The sequence below is a fragment of the Pan paniscus genome, chromosome 21, assembly GCF_029289425.2.
Source record: "Pan paniscus chromosome 21, NHGRI_mPanPan1-v2.0_pri, whole genome shotgun sequence".
Classification (NCBI taxonomy): Eukaryota; Metazoa; Chordata; class Mammalia; order Primates; family Hominidae; genus Pan; species Pan paniscus.
In genome coordinates, this window is record NC_073270.2 from 60,225,823 (window position 1) to 60,246,289 (window position 20,467).

Genomic DNA, 20,467 nt, shown 5'->3' on the forward strand with positions numbered 1-20,467 from the left:
TTTGGTGAGAGATTTAAAATTAAAACATCATTTTCCATAGAATGGCAACATGAAGACAGATGGTTTACTATGTAGCAAAAATAGTTCTCCCTGCCAGAATATCTCCTTTTTGATTGTCCCCATTTAGTCTCGGTTCTCCTATGACACATTCTTGGAGGATTCTGTTCTTTAACTGAAACTCATCAAGCCAAGGTGACTAAAAGCTAATGTTCCCAGTGAGAATGGGAAGATTCATATCGTCTTAGAGTTGAAAGACCTGTGGATGTCATCAGGTCAAACAATCCACTAGTCACTGAATCCTCTTCTCAATGGCTCTGAGCAGTGATCTCTAGCTTTAGCTTTGTCGCTTCCCAGTGAGTAAGAATTGTCTAATTTCTGATGATCATCTTTGCCTTTGTGAATAGTGCAAATGATTAGAAAGATCTTCCTTGGAAATCAACTAGTAACCTCTCTTTCTGTGAGATCCTCTCTTCAGAAGAGGAATAGGAGAATGTTTAGGAGCAGAGCTGGGCACTACACACACCTCCCTTCAATCCTAGCTCTGATAGTGGCCAGCTGTGAGACCTTAGCAAGTCTGTAAAATGTGGATGCTGGTGCCTAATTCATTATTCCCTTAACAAGATTAGCACAATGCCCAGCACACTGGTGCTCAATGTGTGTTAGCAATTATCAATCAAGTATGCTTTAGGGAGGTAATGCAGTCAGGGGCAGGTGAGTGTGAAATTCAGTCCCCTTCTTCATCTTATTGTATAGGCAGTATCTCATAATGGCAATGAGAGCTCTATTGCCAGGCTAAGGAGGCTTAAATATGGGCCTGGTGTATACATTAACAGGGCACCTACCTCAAAAAGTGCAGGGGAGTTTGAATGAGTCAATCCATGCAAAAGGCTTGGAGAGTGCCTGGCACCTAGGTGGCCATCTTGATAACCACAAGGATTTACTGAGCACTTGCTCTGGGGTCAGGCTTTGGGGACAGACAGTGATGAGGCCAAGTGTCAGCCCCCTGGGAAACACATTCCGGCGGGAAAGAGGCTGAAACAGGGAAACTGTGGCAAATGATACCAGCGAGGGCTAGGTCCCTGACACAAGGAAACCCAAGGAAGCATTTAGCTTAAGCGGTGACAATATCCCTCTCCTCAGATGCCAAGGTCAAGGCGAGCCGCGGCAACACCATCTCCCCAGACACACACGCAAAATCGGCCCTTCTCGGGGAAAGGGCGGGGGCTGAAGGGGGAGGCGGGGTGGGCGGCGGCTGGAAAAAAGTGAAATTTCCTCTCCTCCTAAAATAAGTCATTGGAGCGAGGAGAGCGAGCGCTATCTCAGTAGGCTGTGGGCGAGGTGCGGGGGCGGCGGGGGCACGCTCCGGGTCCGCCGGGAGGGGAGGGATCGGAAGGGGAAGCGGGGAGGGAAAGGTGGGTGGGAGGCGCGGGGAGCGCGTTCCAGGGCGGCTGCTCACGGGTGGCCGCAGCCCAGTGCTGGGACTCGCGCGGCTCCTCCTCTTAGCCCCCCCACCCCTTCCTCCTCTTTCCTCCTCCTCCTTCCTCCTCCTCCTCCTCCTCCTCCTCCTCCTCCTCCTCCTCCTCCTCCTCCTCCTCCTCCTCCTCCTCCTTCTTCTTCTCCTCCTTCTCGGCCGGGAGGAGGCAGGGCTGGATCCCTCAGCCGCCGCCGCTCCTCCTCCTGGCAGGCCGGCCGCGGAGTCAGCTGACGCCGGCGCTCCAGCCTCGCCTCCCCGCGCCGCGCTCTGCGCTCCCCGAAAGTGGCTGCAAGCCGGCCGCCCACTGTCAGGGTTGGGGGGACAGAGAAAGTGATGTGCGCCTTCTAAAGCCTCGCCCAGCGCCGCCGAAGCAGCTTCACCTCTCCAACTTTCTCCCACCGACTGCTTGTCTTGACCCTGCCCTCCACCCTCCCCAGAGCCACTTCGGGTGCGCGCTCTTGGGTAAAGGGGGGGTCACCGGCTGTCTGGGATGGCTTCCAATTTTAATGACATAGTGAAGCAAGGGTACGTGAGGATCCGGAGCAGACGCCTCGGGGTGAGTATCGATCCTCTCCGTGTTGCTGTTCGCCGGTTCGATTGTCTCTCTCTTGAGCCAGCATCCCTGGAGGGTGGACGGAGAGTCCCCGGCCGCGCGCCGGAGAATTGCGCGGTGGCTTTCTCAGCCGAAACCCGCGTCTCCGGGGCTGTCACTGTAAGGCCAGCGTCTAGGTATGTAATGGATCTATCTTTATCTCTTGGATGACTTGGCTTTCTGATGGTGGCCGCGTGTTGGGCTTCAGTAGCCCCTGGAGCCCATCTACTCGAAATAAATATTTCTCGGTAGCCATGGAAGTTGGAGCCGAGAAGCCCGGGCGGGGGTGCCTGCCGGATGCCCCCGGTTCCCCTCTTTTCCCACTCGCCGCCAACTTAACTTTTCCGGGGGATGGATCGGCTGGTTGAGAAAGAGGACACGCATACTCGGTGTGAAAGAGGTCACGAACCTTCTGACCCCAGGGAGAGATTTCTGCCAAGCGTAAGGTGTCTTTGGACGCCCCCACCTCTGTCCCAGGTGTCGTGTCAAAGGCGGTGCGGGCTGGCCTCTGGTCGGGGCCAACTTGGGTAGATACTTGAATCTGGATTTCCCGCGGTTCGAAGCCGGGGTGGTGGATTTCTGTTGCTGGAATACACCCTGGAGGTCCACGGAAGGGTTATTTACGTGGAACCTGATACCTGGCATAGCGCAAGTGCTCCCTACATATGTCCTGAAAGGAAGAATGAATGAATCTTAGGGCACTTGGGACAGATGTTGACACAGGCTAGCTCCTTCCTTAAAACTCCCTCTCTTTCGCCCCTTTCTCTCTTGGCTCTTCGCTGGAGGAGGCTTCAAAAGAGAACCCACCCTTCCTCTCCTTGGGACTGAATGATGGTGGAAGAATTCTTGAGGGAGAGGGAAGATACTGGAACGATTTTTTTATTTCCTAAAAATTTCAAACTAGGTCCCTCATTTCTCTTTGCCTCCTATCAAGTGTTGTCGCTGTTTTAGTTGATCCTGTGCGTTTGGACATAAGGGGTGAAAAGTGGGGGTGGAGAGGTGGCGGGGGCGGGGGGAGAAAATATCCTTTGGTGTAATGCCTGAAATAAGCGTAATGTCAGTAATCGTGTGGAATGCCGCTATTGATAATGAGTGGTAAATTGAATAGCTTTCTTTAGAAATATGTGTCATTTGGCATCTTTCTCTTACTTGGTCTTTGGACTGTTTTAATGTGCCAGATACTTTTACTGAAAACTGAAAAGAAATTTCACAGTAGTAAACTCAGCTAGGGAGGGAAGCCCTGTGGGGAGGAACATCCGCAATTATTATAAAACTCTTGCCTAATTCGTTTTGGTCTTTTTCTTTTCTTTTTTTCCCCTGCTGGTGACCATGTTTTAGCGATTATGTCCTGTGTTATTGTGAATATATACATATGTAATTAGGGAGAAATGTAACAGAATTCACCATTTCCATCAGCTCTGCCAAAGTTTCCTTGGTTTTCTTTTCTGCTATGCAAATATTCTCATCTTCAAGAGCACCCATTGTTGGGGGTACTTTACTGAGTGACTCCCATGTAAGGGGCAAACAATAATGGGAACTTTCTATTTTTGGTATGCTTATAGGCTGGCCAAGTGTTACAATTTTAAGGGGAGTAAGTTAAAAAAAAAAAAACAAAAAACCAGCATTCTAATTTAGCTTTACTCCATCATGTCAGTGGAAGGAATTGGTATGAGACATCCATTCTGTGTTAGGGAGCATTCCAATGGGAAGAGGACATGCATTATTAATGCACAAAATATGAATTATTCATAAGGATCAGAGTTTATGCCAAATTGTGACACATGGTAATTTATTTGAAAAACTGGTTACCATCACTTTCTTGTTTGTGGTAACTGAGATTATTTTTTCTAGATTATTACAATTGACACAACATAGCCCTATGTGTGTGCCAACATTTATGGACAGATATTTGAAGCAGAAGGAACAGAAATATTTAGTTTGTATTTGTTTTATGTTTTACAGCATTTTGGATGCTAGTGAGCAGTATACTTTCTCAAGATTTATTCTTTTTGTCTGTGTTCACGTTCAGACTTCAGAATATCTATTGAATTATGGTTATTGCTCACGGAGAGAAAAGGTCAAAAATATGATCAAATAAATCTGGTCTTATTTGTTAGCATTGGTTTTCTCACCAGTTAATTTTTAAAATATTCTTATGGTATAATTTACAAAAGAGGCTGATTACATAGTTGCCAGAACACAGTGCAAACCAAAGTTTTAATGGAGGCTGCAAATATTGGTGAAGGATGCTGTACGGAATTGGCATGGGGACCCTATGTCCACAGTAAGGAATGTTAGCGGTATTAATCTAGGCTACATATAGTCTAGAACAGCATGCGACATGTATCTTCTAGGAATATGTGCCAGTCTCAAAGAGAGGTAGGGCATTTATTTTGTCTAGCACAGAGTAGGCACTTGGTAAGTTCATGTTGAAATATGTGCTGAACTATATAGTGCATGGATGGTCTTGCCATTTATAACCTTTAGGAACTAATACAACAGCATTTATTAATGGAATCCAGACCATGTTTGGGACGGTTTATAATTAAATACAAAAACGTTTCCTGGTAAGCAGCTGTTCCTGGTGCCAAGGAATAAATGCTTCTTCAGATTTGGAGAAAGAGGAGAAGGGAACGCATTCGGCTTCTATTGCTTGTTGACCTTTGACCTTTCTTGGCCTCAGTTTTCTAGTCTGTACAATGAACACTATTTAAAGATGTTCTTGGGAGCATTAAAGAAGATATTTGTGAAAATGCAATGAAAGTCTAGAACATTGATTCTGCTTGTATCATTTTCTTTAATCAAAGATGAGTTAGGATTGGTAGACGGATATAGGAATTATCTATTTCCTTCTCTTTCTATGTAGAAGTGTACAAAGGCATAAATGTTTATGCAGCTCCAGATTTTTTCAATGGATGAAACTGTTACAAATTATATACATATATGTGTATGTGTGTGTATTTTTATACATGGGAATAAATATATACATACAACCTATGTACATATTGTATAATATATGATATACATATATTTATATATGTGATTTTTTAACAGGACAGGAAACATTCTAAAAACATTCCCATTCAAATGGGTCACAGATAAGTGGTCACCTTCATTTGAAATCCTAAAGAGTTTAAATGATTAAGCAATCAAATATGTATAGATTTATTCTCTTCTTTAGACATCAAAAAGCTTAATGAAATACAATTCATTTAACTCAAAAGTTTCAGTATCTTCACATCTGTATTCCCCAGCTTAATCCCCATTGTTTCCTGGAGGTCCCCAGCTGTGCCCTGGGTACTGAATTTGTTCAGGAATGTCGACATTACTATTTGGGGGGCTGGGGGAAGGAGGGGAGCAGCTGTCCATAATTATTTGAGTAATCCATTAAATGCACTAAAAATTTCTTTTTAGGGGAGAGGCAAATCAGGCAATTTGTACAACATTAACCTGCTGAATGTGTGACTTAGATGGCATCATATAACAATTCTCACTTCGTTTCTTTCCTTGCAATGGAGATGATTTTCCAATCAATCATTGTCATGGCTTGCCCACAGTGCAAGTTTCAGAACGGAAACTCGGGTCTATTTATCTACGCACAATCCCTCAGTTACTTGCCTTTAAGTGACATTTCTGTGCTCTTGTCTACCAAGGACTTAGCAGCTTGGACCTCTTTTCTGACCTCCACTCATGTAAATTCTCCTGTCTATCCCACATCTCCACTTGGATGACTCACAGACCTGCTGCTCCTAGAGTCCTCTCCATCTTAGCCACTAGAGGTCCCAGCATTTTGGTTGCGAAGGTAAAAATCACAAGCGAACCTTGGTGTCATTTCACTCTTCTCCCCTCATCTCCCACCCCTACAGGCAATCCATCAGGAGATCTTGTGGGCTGTATCTTTGAAATATATCTAGAATCCGGCTGTCACCTCACGCTATCCACTGCTCCGACCCTGGTCCAAACCCTCCTCATCTCCTCCCTGTAACATTGCAACAGTCTTCTCATTTGACTTCCTGCCTACACTCTTGCTCCCGCCAGTGCCTTCTCAATACAGCAAAATGTTCCTTTGGAAATGTAAGAAAGGTCATGTCACCTGGCTGCTGAAGCTGTCAGAGGCGTGTGAACCAGAGCAACTCCATCTTGAATAGGAGCTGGGTAAAACAAGACTGAAACCTACTGGGCTGCATTCCCAGACAGTTAAGGCATTCTAAGTCACAGGATGAGATAGGAGGTCGGCACAAGATACAGGTCATAAAGACCTTGCTGATAAAACAGTTTACAGTAAAGAAGCCGGCCAAAACCCACCGAAACCAAGATGGCCATGAGAGTGACCTCTGGTTTTCCTCACTGCTACGTGGCGCTACCCCCACCAGTGCTATGACAGTTTACAGATGCCATGGCAATGTCCGGAAGTTACCCTTGGTCTGAAAAGGGGAGGCATGAATAATCCATCCCTTGTTTAGCATATCATCAAGAAATAACCATAAAAATGGGCAACCAGCAGCCCTCAGGGCTGCTCCGTCTATGGAGTAGCCATTCTTTATTCCTTTACTTTCCTAATAAACTTGCTTTCACTTTACAGACTTGCCCTGGATTCTTTGCTGTGAGAGATCCAAGAACCCTCTCTTGGGGTCTGGACGAGAACCCCTGTCTGGTAACAAAACCATTGGTGACTTTCCATATACTGCAGAGAAGTCTTACAATGGGCCATGAGGCCCTGTGCTGCCCCAGAACCCTCTTGTTCACTGTTTTCTCTGCTTGGAATATGCTGTTTCCCCAGTTACCTCCTCCTGGCTTGCTCTCTCACCTCCTTCAGCCTTTTCTCAGCTCCTACCCTCCCAATGAGGCCTTTAAGGCCTCTATCTATCTATCTATCTATCTATCATCTATCTATCTATCATCTATCTATCATCTATCTATCATCTATCTATCTATCTATCTATCTATCTATCTATCTATCATCTATCGTCTATCGTCTATCTATCTATCATCTATCATCTATCTATCTATCATCTATCTATCTATCATCTATCTATCATCTATCTATCATCTATCTATCTATCTATCTATCTATCTATCTATCTATCTATCTATATTTTTTTGGCAGAGTCTTGCTCTGTTTTCCAGGCTGGAGTGTAGTGGCGTGATCTCAGCTCACTGCAGCCTCTGCCTCCTGGGTTCAAGCAATTCTCCTGTCTCAGCCTCCTAAGTAGCTGGGATTACGGGCATGCACCACCATACCCAGCTAATTTTTATATTTTTAATAGAGACAGGGTTTCACCATGTTGGCCAGGCTGGTCTCGAACTCCTGACCTTGAGATCCACAAGCCTCGGCCTCCTAAAAGTGCTGGGATTACAGGCGTGAGCCACCGCGCCCGGCCTCAGACCACTCTATTTTATTTCTTCTCCCTCTCCTTTCCTTCTTTCCCTGCCCCTTTTTCTCCCTAGACTTCTTACCCTCTCCTTCATTTATCTTCGTATTGCCTATGTACTGCCAAGGACATGTGAGGCTCCATGAAGGCTGGGACTTGTTTCTCTCTTCTTTAATCATAGCTGTCCCCCAGTGCCTAGTGCAGGGCCCAGCACAGAGTGGGCATTTGATGAAGATTTGTGGGATAAATTAATGACCCCATCACTGTGTTGTGGCTTAAGAGCATAGGCTCTGACATGTGACTGCGTCAAAATCCCAACTCACTGGCTGGTTATGTGACTTCTGGTGAGTTATTTAATATTTATAAGCCTCCATCTTCTGTAAAAATATGGAGACTCTTACTACTCACCTAATAGATGATGATCATAAAGAGCTTAACACAGTGCTTGACACAGTAAAAACCCAATTAATGTTTATTAGGGCTCTCACTCCTACTTCCAGTGTGGTTAGAGACAATGACACTTAACTGGTTATTATTTCACTGTTTCTACTGCAATTGTTCATATCCTCAAAGAACTTGTTTTTTAGTTAGGGAAACAAACTTAGTACAAGTACCAAATGTTGCTTGGCATTGATGGTTGATACAGAAGGAATTTATAAGATTTCGCCTTTATAAGATTTTTTATGATTCTACACAAATGGTAGAGATATAAAATAAGGAGAAATGCCTCTTCATGTAACTTCAATTCGAGTGAATTCACTGGACTAGGAGGTATTTTTGTTAACTTGGGGACTGTTTTCTTTTGTGGCAGAGAAGAAATTTTAAAAATTGGTCAGCTCACGGCCAGGTTTTAAAAATAAACATTTTCTAATTCTTTCATTTTATAGTTTCACCTGACCTGGTATGCCACAAATGCTTTCATGTTTCATTTGAGGATTTTAGATTTAGATGTTCAGGAATCCATGCATTTTTTATGGTACCATGACAAAGTCGTAGTCATAATATGAAAATTATACAAGTAGAATAAACTCATATACTCCTTTTTTTTTTTTCCTTTTGAGATGGAGTCTCGCTCTGCTGCCCAGGCTGGAGTGCCCTGGTGTGATCTCGGCTCACTTGCAGCCTCCATCTCCCGGGTTCAATCAATTCTCCTGCCTCAGCCTCCTGAGTAGCTGGGACTACAGGCACATGTCACCACATTCGGCTAATTTTGGTATTTTTAGTAGAGACAGGGTTTCACCATGTTGGCCAGGCTGGCCTTGTATGCCTGACTTCTGGTGGTCCACCCGTCTCAGCCTCCCAAAGTGCTGGGATTACAGGCGTGAGCCACTGCGCCCGGCCTCATCATATGCTATTGTTATTTAAATATATGTATGCACATGCACATATATGCACCTACGAACTCATGCAACTATTTAGTAAGATATGTGAAGTTTAGTTACTCTTTAAGAACAAGAGGCTTTGGGATAACTTTACCAGTAGGGAAATTTATGGCCAGATAGACTGTGTATATACACATGCATCAGTCGGGACGACTCAATTATTTTGACTTCATTTGAATCAGCTTCGTTGACATGGTTTCCATGTCAGAAGGGCTTTCCAGCTGGTATTTCAGTCATCTTCATCTGATTGTCCATGTGGATGAGAAGATTAATTGTGCATAAAGTCAGCCTTTACATCATCATCCCCAAAACTGATTTAAGCAGAGTAGCCAATTTAGTGACTTTGTATATAGACATAAACCAAATTAGTGATATGATTGTCCCCACATCTGCCAAGGTATTTTTGAAATCATATTTATTAGAAGACTAGAAATATTTATTTTTAAAGCAGCTTTGTAATTTTTGTGGGGAATCGTTTGGTATTTTAAGAACTTAGTTTTCATTGGAATATATTTTCTTCCATTTGTTTTATCATTCCTCAAATATTTCTTGAGTACCTATTAGTGTTAACCACCTTAAATAAGGCAGATACAATCACCATCCTCAAGGAGTTGACAATTTAATTTTGGATTTGTATTATTAACAAGAGATTAATGTATTCACTATAGTTAAAGAGGAATTAATCTGAGTAACAGGTCAAATATTGAAGTGAAAAGATGCCTGAGGATATTTTTCTATTCTATTTTTGTGAAATGAGGAAGGGCAAATTTGATTTTTCTCTTATTCTAGGAATTTGATCCTAGTAGGGTGGAAATTAAACCTTTGGAGATTCTAAGCCTTGAAGAGATTATGGTGCGACCCCCCCGTTCCTGTGAAATTCAAAATAAAATTGTGAGTTTAGAAATGCCACATGATATATGTGAATGTTTAAATTAAAATAGCTTCTTTCTAGAATGCAGATGGCTACATTTTGGATAAGTATTTGGAAGCTGATTTTTGCAGAGCAGTTGTGGGGGCTGCCTTTATTTCACTAGTGTTCTCACCCTCTGTTTATGCCCTGGATCCCAGAGAACAAAATTGTTAACTGGTTGTCTTGTGTTCTTAAGCTGAGTTGTTAACTAGGCTCCAGTGAGAGGATGCAGGTGACTTTTCTGAGACAATGCTTTGCAGCTTATATGAGATTCTTACAGAAGTCTGGTCCTCCCTGCCCCAGCCTCTCCCACTTTCCACCTGCTATGCCTTCTTAAAGATTAAGATCAGGTTGGGTGTGGTGGCTCACGTCTGTAATCCCAGCACTTTGGGAGGCCGAGGCAGGTGGATCACCTGAGGTCAGGAGTTCTAGACCAGCCTGGCCAACATGGTGAAACCCTGTCTCTACTAAAAATACAAAAATTAGCTGGGCATGGTGGCAGGTGCCTGTAATCCCAGCTACTCAGGGGGCCGAGGCAGGAGAATCCCTTGAACCCAGGAGGTGGAGGTTGCATTGAGCCAAGATTGCGCCACTGCACTCCAGCCTGGGGAACAAGAGCAAGACTTCATCTCAAAAAAAAAAAAAAAGTTAAGATCAATATTTCATTATTTTAATTGAAGTTTTATTTTTAGATAATTGTTATGTTCATATGTAGTTGTAAGAAATAATATGGAGAGATATTCCATGCCCTTTAACCACTTTCCCCCCAATGGTAACATCTTTCAAATTTGTAGGACAATATAACAACCAATATATTGACAATGATACAATTAAGATATAGAACATTTCATCCCCTGGAGGATCCTTCACAGTCTTCTTATATAGCTGCCCCTCCTGCCCCTGCCCTCCATATCCCTAATCCCCTGACAACCACTAATCTGTTTTCCTTTTGTCATTTTGTCATTTCAAGAATATTATGTAAATGGAGTCCAGGCTTGGTGGCTCGTTCCTGTCATCCCAGGACTTTGGGAGGCCAAGGCAGAAGGGCCACTTGGGCCCAGAAGTTTGAGACTAGTCTCAGGCAACATAGTGAGACTGTCTCTACAAAAAATAAAAATAGAAAATTAGCCAGGTGTGGTGGTACACGCCTGTAGTGCTGGTTATTTGAGAGGTTGAAGTGGGATGATCACTTGAGCCTGGGAGGTTGAGGCTGCAGTGAACTCTGATCATACTACTATACTTCAGCCTGAATGACAGAGCAAGATGAGACTCTGTCTCAGAATTTTTTTAAAAAGAATATTATGTAGGCTGGGCATGGTGGCTCACGCCTGTAATCCCAGCACTTTGGGAGGCCGAGGTGGGCAGATCACAAGGTCGGGAGTTGGTGACCAGCCTGATCAACATGGTGAAACACTGTCACTACTAAAAATACAAAAATTAGTCGGGCATGGTGGAGAGCTACTCAGGAGGCTGAGGCAGGAGAATCACTTGAACCCAGATGGTGGAGGTTGCAGTGAACGGCGGAGGTTGCAGTGAGCTGAGATCGTGCCATTGCACTCCAGCCTGGGTGACAAGAGTGAGACTCCGTCTCAAAAAAAAAAAAAAGAATGTAATGTAAAAGAACCATACAGTATGTAATGTTTGGGGACTGGCTTTTTTAAAACTCAATATAATCCCCTGAGATTCGTTCAGGTTGTTGTGTGTATAAGTTGGTTCTTTTTTCTTGCTGAGTAGTGTACCATGGTGTGTATGTACAATAGGTACCGTAGTTTGTTTAGACACTCACCTGTTGAAGGACATGGGTTGTTTCTGGTTTTTGGCTATCATGAATAAAGCTGATATGCTCATATAAGCATTTGTGTAGAGGTTCTCACGTGAACATACGTTTTCGTGCCTCTACGCAAATGTCCAGGAGTGCAATTGCTGGGTTGTAGAGTAGTTGTGTCTAGTTTTTAAAGAAACTGCTGAACTGTTTTCTCACAGTTGTACCATTTTACATTCACATTAGCAATGTGTGAGTGAATCGGTTTTTCTGCATCTTTGCCAGCATTTGGTGTCATCACTGTGTTTTATCTTAGCCATTCTTCTAGATGTGTCGTGGTATCTTATTGTGGTTTTAATTTGCATTTTTGTAAAGGGTAGCAATGTTGAGCATCTTTTCATGTTCCTGTTTGCCGTCCATTTCAGTAAAATGCCTGGATTGTTTATTTTTTAACGGTTGAGTTTTGAAAGTTCTTCATATATTCTAGACATCAATCCCTTTTAGATAAGTGGTTTGCAGGTATCTTCTTTCAGTCTTGTCTTGCCAGCCTAATATCCTGAAGATGTTTCAATTTTTTTTGTAAGTTTTATAGTTTTATCTTTTATATTTAAGTCCATCACCCATTTTGAGTAATTTTTGTATAAGGTGTGCATTTCAGGTCAAGGTTATGCCTATGGATGTACAGTTACTCCAGCACTTTTTTGAAAAGGTTGTCTTTTCTTCATTGAGCATTTTTATGTCTTTGCCTGGGTCCTCTATTCTGTTCCATTGTTCTGTATGCCTTATATATGTACAGTGATATGTCTATATATGTCTATATATGTCTGTATTTGTATATATAGACATATATGTCTATATATGTCTGTATTTGTATATATAGACATATATGTCTATATATGTCTGTATTTGTAACTATACAATAAGTCTTGAAATAGGGCACACTGATCCCTCTCAGTTTATTCTTTTTCAAAATTGTTTTAGCTATTCTAGTTCCTTTACCTTTTAATATAAATTTTAAAATAATGTCTATAACTACTAGAAATCTTTCTGAGATACTTTCTCATTTTACACACACACACATGCACACACACACACACACAATTTAATTGGTGCATTAGTTTTTTTTTGTGGTGGAAATAGCAGAAGTTTGAGACTCACACTTTAGTTTGGGTCTCAGCTTGGCCACTTATTGGCTCTGTAGCCTTAGGGAAAATTGCTTATTCTTTCTGATCTTTACCTTACTTATATATGAAAAATGAGGATAATATACGAAAGATGAATATACCAGGCTCTTAATCCTGTGCCTGACTCATAGTAGAAACTCAGTGAGTCATACTATTGATTTTTATTTTTTATTGGTAAGAGGTTGAAATGATATTTTTAGTTTATTGTCTGTGAGAACCATGGCCTGGTGGAAATTAATTCACTCATATTCCAGCGGAAGAGTCATGTTTTTGATAATAAAAAAATAAGGTTGCATTCTATCTTCCTCTTGCTGTTGTCTTCTATGATATATTTTTGTAATATTGGGTTTATTTAGGAGCCTCCAGTGAAATCCTATCTTAGAACATAAAGACTTGGATATATTAGCCAAAATGGCAGACCTTTGATTATAAGACTGGCCACAGTATTTTTGCCTATTAACTCTAACAGCTTTGTCCAAATGTGAGATTTATATATCTAGAGAGATAATTTTAGGGTAGTAAACAACATTCAATCATAAAATGAGAAAAAGTATTATTTATTGTCCAACATAAGTCAAAGAGTTGGTGACTACTAGGTCTTTTCCTAGAGAGGACCATCCTCACTTAGGTGCGGAGTGTTCAGCTCACAGCATCATGTTTCATTGCATTGATTAACTTTATATTATGTTAAATTTGACATTTTCTCTCAAGTGATACTGGTTTCCAATTTCAGATAAGAATGTGTGCTTCCTCTTTAAATAAAGCTTATTTATTTAAAAAAGCAAAGTAACTTAATTAATGTTAACTTACAGTGCAGGTATTATATCACCATGCAGTGACAAAAATTTTGGAGGTAGGTGGTGGTACACAGATGCAGTGCAAATCCAAAGGGTGCAGGACTGAAGTGTGGGAAACTGCAGACCAGTGTACTTATTTTTCAAAATAGGTTTTCTAAAATTTCTTTACTTATAGCTGCCAAATGTCATCATTTTATATAAATAACTTAAAAATTAGGTGCTTAGGGAAAAAACTCCCATGTACCCAATACCATCCTCTTACAAAACTTTCCTCTGATATCACCATGTATATGTCACTTCTCACCCTCCAAAAACTGTACAACCTTATTTTGGTTTTGCCCAAGCCCTTATTTTTTCTTCCCTTCATTTGGATGTACAATGGATACTGCTGTGATTAACAGAAAGAGAAACTAGCAAGTCTCGTCAATGGACTAACTCTTTTATTTAATACAAGTTTCCATGTTTAGAAGAGCAATTCAACTCTTAGGATTCATTTTATTATCTTAACACCATACATTCATTCAACAAAAGAAATTTATTTTCCAAACTTTTAAGAAATCATACTTCTTTGAATCCCCTAGCAAAATTGACTCTTTATACTAATTTCTCAGTTTCCAGGTTTCTGTCTACCAAAGTGCAGATATGTTGGCTAATCTGTGTAAGAGCCACTTTTTGAGCCTGGGTTCCATTCCACCAACAGTGGCCTCAAATCTGGAAGTTATCACGAACGTAGTCTAGTCTTCAGCATCCATTAATTCAGTGTGGTGTAAAGTGAGATTGGATAGCAACCTTTCCCAGAGAGTTTGTCCTCTTGGAGAAGGCTTCACTGGTTTGAATCCATCTTCTCCATTAACTGGCTGCTCTTATGTCTGATTTTCTCCCGGCTGGCTGTCTCTTGGCATCCATATTCCTTCCTCAGAATGACTTGCCTTGACTACAACATTTAAGTTGACTCCTCACATCCTTCTAGAACATCACGTAATTTAAATCCATGTATAGAACTTAACAATTTTTCTTTATTTTGCGCCATTTATTTCTCTTCTCTTTCTGTTTCTCTGTTTCTATATACATTTTTTTCTTGTTTGTTTTTCTTCTGTAAGAGAGCAAATGAACAAGATAGCCAAGTCCCTGGCCTCACAGAACTTACTCTAAGAGACATAAGTTTTATCTTACATATATTATTTGCTTATGTATTTTTCCTTCCCTCCTTCCTTCCTTCCCTCCCTCCCTTCCATATATTATTTGCTTATGTGCTTTTCTTCCCTCCCTCCCTCTTTCCCTCCCCCTTCCCTCCCTCCCCTCCCCTCCCTCCCCTCGTCCCTCCCTCCCTTCCTACCTTTCTTCCTTCCTTTTATTATTAAATATGTGCATGAAGTAGGTGTTATTTTATGCCCATTTTACAAATTATTTACATCCGACAGTAAGTTCTCTGAGGCCAGGGACTTTGGCTATCTTGCTCACTGCTGTATCCCCAGGTCATAGTCCTTAGTAAATTCTCAATATTTGTTGATTGAATGGATGAATGGTTTTACTTCCTGTCAGAAGAATGGAATGGTGTATTCAGATGTAAGCAGACAAATAGAAAACTGTGCCTATATCCCATCTCATTTTGCAGTAGATTCTCTTCTGAACAGTAGAACATTTTAGAATTTCTCCTAGTTGTTTATATATAATCTGCAAATTCATTATCAGGAAATACAGCAATTAATATCAAAGGTTTGGATTTACTCCATTAAAATTAAATTTTATTTGATGTCTTTTGGAGTAGGTAATATGTACCCTTGGTACAAAATTCGAGGATACAAAGTTGATACACCGAAGAGTAGAGTTTCCTTTCATCTCCATTTCCTAGAATCATCTAGTTCCCTTTTTCAGAAGCAACCACTGTGAATAGTTTCTTCCAGAATAGTCTATATATAAGTAGTTTTGTGTGTGTGTGGGCGTGTGTGCATGTGTGTGTCTGTATGTGCGTTTGCATGCAATTTATACTTATATAGTCTTCTGAGCCATGGATTTCTTATTTAGTGATATATCATAGTTTTGAATAATTCGATAGGATTCCCCTGTATGGATATATCTTATATATTTTATTTGATTATTTATTTATTCTTCTTTCCTTCCTTCCTTTTTTTTGTTAAATATGTGCATAAAGTAGGTGTTATTTTATGCCCATTTTACAAATTATGAAACTGAGATACTAAGAGGTTAAGTTTTTGGCCAACTCACACAGCCTTATGTGTCAGAACCTGGGTTCGAATCCAACGTCTATCTCTTTCATGGAACATTGGGGTAAATCCATTTTTTTCCTCTGTTACAAACAGTGCTATAGACCACCGCTCATCACACCCATTGGAGAGCCTGGAGGTGAATAAATTCTTAGAAGTGGGACTTATTGTTCCGAGGGTATTCACATGTTATTGTTCCGAGGGTATTCACATGTTATTGTTCCGAGGGTATTCACATGTTATTGTTCCGAGGGTATTCACATGTTATTGTTCCGAGGGTATTCACATGTTATTGTTCCGAGGGTATTCACATGTTATTGTTCCGAGGGTATTCACATGTTATTGTTCCGAGGGTATTCACATGTAGAATTTCATGAGAGTAGCTTTGGAGGATGTTCTCCAGCAATGGACAAGAAAGCCCATTTCCTCTCATTTTGTCACATTAGGCCCGAGAGCCTTTTCAACATCTTGCCAGTCTACGAGGTGAGAAATGGACTCATTTGTGTATAGATTTCCCTAACTTGTGGCTGAGTTTCAGGGCATTTTATAATTAGAATCTTTTAAGTTGTGCAGGCTTTTTTCTTTTAAGAGTAATATTTACTCAACTCAAAAAGTAGTTATTTAGTGAGCATTTAGAAACATATAAATCATAATTTACTTTCTTAAAACACACCTTCCTGGGAAATGGCTCAATGGAAATCTTTTACCTAAAAGATAGGATAAATTATATGTTAACTGTTACTGTATTTTTCTCTAAAAATTAAATTGTGAATTTGCACTTTTGATAAATGTATGTTGAATGAAATGATACATATATACATATACATACATATATACATACATATATTTTAAATTTAATCAGATAAATACATATTCATTAATACAGCTCAGTCTATATTCTTGGTCAATCTTATAAAATGCTTCAAGTGTGTCTAGCCATGTGGCAGGAGTGGGAGGGTAGGGGATGATGTGAATCTTTGTACTGAGTGCTAGATATAATTTCTGAATGTTGCATTTATGTTGTTCCTGGGTATCTGGTATCTTGAGCCTCTTTTTTCCTTTCTCTCTTATTTTTATTTTTTGAGACGGAGTCTTGCTGTGTCACCAGGCTGGAGTGTAGTGGCACGATCTTGGCTCACAGCAACCTCCGCCTCCCGTGTTCAAGCAATTCTCCTGCCTCAGCCTCCCGAGTAAGTAGCTGGGACTACAGGCGCATGCCACCATGCCCAGCTAATTTTTGTATTTTTAGTAGAGATGGGGTTTCAGCATGTTGGCCAAGATGGTCTCGATCTCTTGACCTTGTGATCCGCCCGCCACGGCCTCCCAAAGTGCTGGGATTACAGGCGTGAGCCACCGCGCCCAGCCTCTTTTCCTTTCTCTCTAAGCTCTGGCTATAGCATCTACTTTTCACTCTTCAAATGGTGAACTCTTTTCCGTCCATGTCTTTGCCATCTCACGCTTCCCTTTGTCAGTAACGTTCTTCCATGGCAGGCTCTGACTTCATTGTCAGGTCAAAAGTCCCCTGCCCAGGGAACTGTTTGACCATCCAATCTTAGGTGGTCTCCTTCAGGTATTCTCTGTCTCACTCCTTTTTAATTGCATGCAGGATCATGCCTCACAACTGTAATGATTTCTTAAATTATTCATTTCTTTGTTGCTTGTTTCTTCTAGTAACCACAAGCACTGAGCGGGTCTTTTTCTGTTTTGTTCATGGCTGAATTCTTAGTGGCTAGAATAGTATCTGAGCACACAGTAGGTGCCAATAAATATTTAAGTGAATAATTGAAAACCTGAAATAACATCTTGCATGTTAAATTATGAAAGAGGCAAGTCACCCTAGCATAGAATACATACTCATATTCATATATGTCAAGAAATTCCAAAAGGTTTGTGGAATTCTATTGTGTGATTCTTGATTCTTGTAGCCTTTTTGCAGTATCGCAGCTGCAGTCCCCAGGACAGGCCAAACTGGTAGAAGAGAAACCTGGCCAGGGTGAGAAGGGCCCAATTTTCACCCCTGTCCTACTGCCGGCCATCTGCTATGAGCAGACCATGTCACTGAACTGCTTACACCTCGGCTTCTGCTGCGGAAGATGGAGACGGAGATGCCTGCCCTCCTTCCCCCACCAGCTGTTCACCTCTGCACAGGAAGGGTGACTGTGGATGTGAAGAGCATCTCAAGTACCCGAAACATTCTATTCAGTCCCAAGTGGGTCTCCGCAGCATCCCACCATTGGCTTCCTGAGTGGAAAATAGCTGAGAAAACTTGGGATTTTTCTCCAAAATTGCCATGACTTGTATCAGATCCCAAACAACTGAATGTATTCTTTACTTTGGATTCCAAGAGTGATCTCATATTAGAAAAAGCAGAGTTTAATTTCTGGCAAAGAATGGCAAAAAATGAAAGAGAGAAAAAGAGAGAGAAAGTGAAAGAAAGAGAAAAAGAAAGAAAGACAAAGGGAGGGAAAGAAAGAAAATGGACCCACTCTATCTACAACAAAGGATATCATATGTATATATGACATATATACATATATATAAATTCATATGTCATATATATAAATTCTTTTAATGTAACCAGTATTTTATATTACATATACATGGTAGAGAAAGAAAACAATGCAAAAAAGGATAGAATGAAGAGAAAAATTTTCTCCAACCCCAGACTGGTCTCACTTCCTGGGGTTACTCATTCTTAGCAGATTCTTGTATATTAGTACAGAGACGTTTATTAGAGGCAAGCATAAAAGTGCATGTACTTGTGTGTGTATATATAATTTGTTTTACACACACGGGTTCATATTATACAATCCTATTATATACTTTGTCCCTTTTAACTTATGTTGAAACACTTTTCAAAAATTTTTATGAATGGTCAATATTCATTTTTTTCTATGTCACAATTTCTTTAATGTAGTCCACTAACAATGGACATTTTTAGGTAGTTTCCAGGTTTTGCTATATAAACAATGAGGTAGTGACATCCTTGGGTATACACTCACGCATACATGATACTGTATTTCTAAGATAAGTCCTAAAAAAAAGTTACTCTTACACAGTTGTGTACATTTACACTTTTGAGGAATAAAACAAATTTTCTTCAAAGAGGTTGTACCAGGTACACTCTGGTAAAGAGTGCTTGTAAGAGTGTGGCTTTGTGTGTGTGTGTGTGTGTGTGTGTGTGTGTGTGTGTTTTAGGAGTAGAGGTAACAGAGAGAACAACCTTTTCAAGGATGTTCTTGGCCAGGTGCGGTGGCTCACGCCTGTAATCCCAACACTTTGGGAGGCCAAGGAGGGTGGATCACTTGAGGTCAGGAGTTCAAGATCAGCCTGGCTAACATAGTGAAACCCTGTCTCTACTAAAAATAAAAAAAGTTAGCCAGGAGTGGTGGCGGGCGCCTGTAATCCCAGTTACTCGAAAGGCTGAGGCAGGAGAATTGCTTGGCCCTGGGAGGCGGAGGTTGCAGTGAGCTGAGACTGAGCCACTGCACTCCAGCCTGGGCAACAGAGTGAGACTCTGTCCCCCTCCAAAAAAAAAAAAAAAAAAACGGATGTGTTTGTCCCTCTGCTCCTTGGCTCAATCCCCCACTCCCCAAATCTGTTCCCTTTATGGCAAATTGATTACCTAAAAATTGAATCTAATTCTATCCTACCTTTCTTACAACTTTCCTGTGCCTTCCCCTTGCACATGAATATCTCTGAAATGTACTCAGGACACTGTGTGACCCAGAGCCTGCTGCGTTCACTCGCCGTGTCACACCATACTCCCCAAAATCAGTGCATGAGCCCAACACACCTCCTTTAGTTCCTCCAGTAGGCACGCGCTTTCCTTTGTCACCATCCTTATATGTGCTCTTCCTATTGACTAGCAAGTTCTTCCCCTTACTCTTAGTTTCTCTAATTACTGCTCATCTTGAAAATCCAGGCTGGGATGTGATTGATTTGGAGATGCTTTTTCTGACATATCCCAGTCTAAATGGTAGGGGTAGCCACATGCTACATGTGGACATGTAAATTTAATTAAAATTAACTATAAACTTAAAAACCCAATCCTTAGTCACACTAGCCACATTTTAAGTGATAAATAGCCACGTACATAGTCATCAGTGGCTACCATATTGGACAACACAGATATTTTTCCAGGCTGAATGCGGTGGCTCAGTCCTGTAATCCCAGCACTTCGGGAGGCTGAGGTGGGAGGATTGCTTGAGGCCAGGAGTTTGAGACAAACCTGGGCAACATAACGAGACCCTTGTCTCTACAAAAATTAAAAAAACTTTGTTGGGGGTGGTGGCTGGCACCTGTACTCCTAACTACTCAGGAGGCTGAGGTGGGAGGATCATTTAGGCCCAGGAGTTGGAGGCTGCAGTGAGCCATGATCATGCCACTGCACTCCAGCCTGGGTGACAGACTGAGACCAAGTCTCAAAATAAAAATAAAATATTTCTATAATTGTAGAGAATTCTATTGGACAGTGCTTCCCTATATTACTTCTTCATAATACTCATGGCTATTTAAAAATACTTGTTTTGAGAGTGTTGTTTTGATGATTTTAGCCTCACTAGCCTGTGAGCTTCACAAGGGCACAGCTTGTCTCGCTTCTTGCTTTTTCCCTTATATTAAATGTTCAATAACTATCTGTTGAATGAATGATGAGTGAATGAATTAAAGAATTCCTCCCAGCTCTTCGCTTTATTGTTGTACTCTTAATGTTCAGTGGACCTTCTGGGAAGGAGCTGGATGTTCTACACTTTTACTGATTTCCTTCA

The 20,467-nt window shown here is 41.3% G+C and overlaps 1 protein-coding gene across 3 annotated transcripts in view; it reads left to right on the forward strand.

Moving 5' to 3' along the window:
• The first annotated feature begins 1,383 nt into the window (after positions 1-1,383).
• The window catches only part of DOK5 (docking protein 5), a 175,540-nt gene continuing 156,456 nt past the window's right edge, over positions 1,384-20,467 (forward strand). The window contains exon 1 of one of the 3 annotated variants that reach the window (XM_008952869.5): positions 1,384-2,030. In XM_008952869.5, the coding sequence (XP_008951117.1) occupies positions 1,965-2,030 (66 nt within the window). In that variant the 5' untranslated portion in view covers positions 1,384-1,964. Of the gene's footprint in view, positions 2,031-2,071; positions 2,204-20,467 lie in introns of those variants that run through there. The other 2 variants (XM_008952870.4, XM_057300788.2) reach the window with 2 other exon arrangements.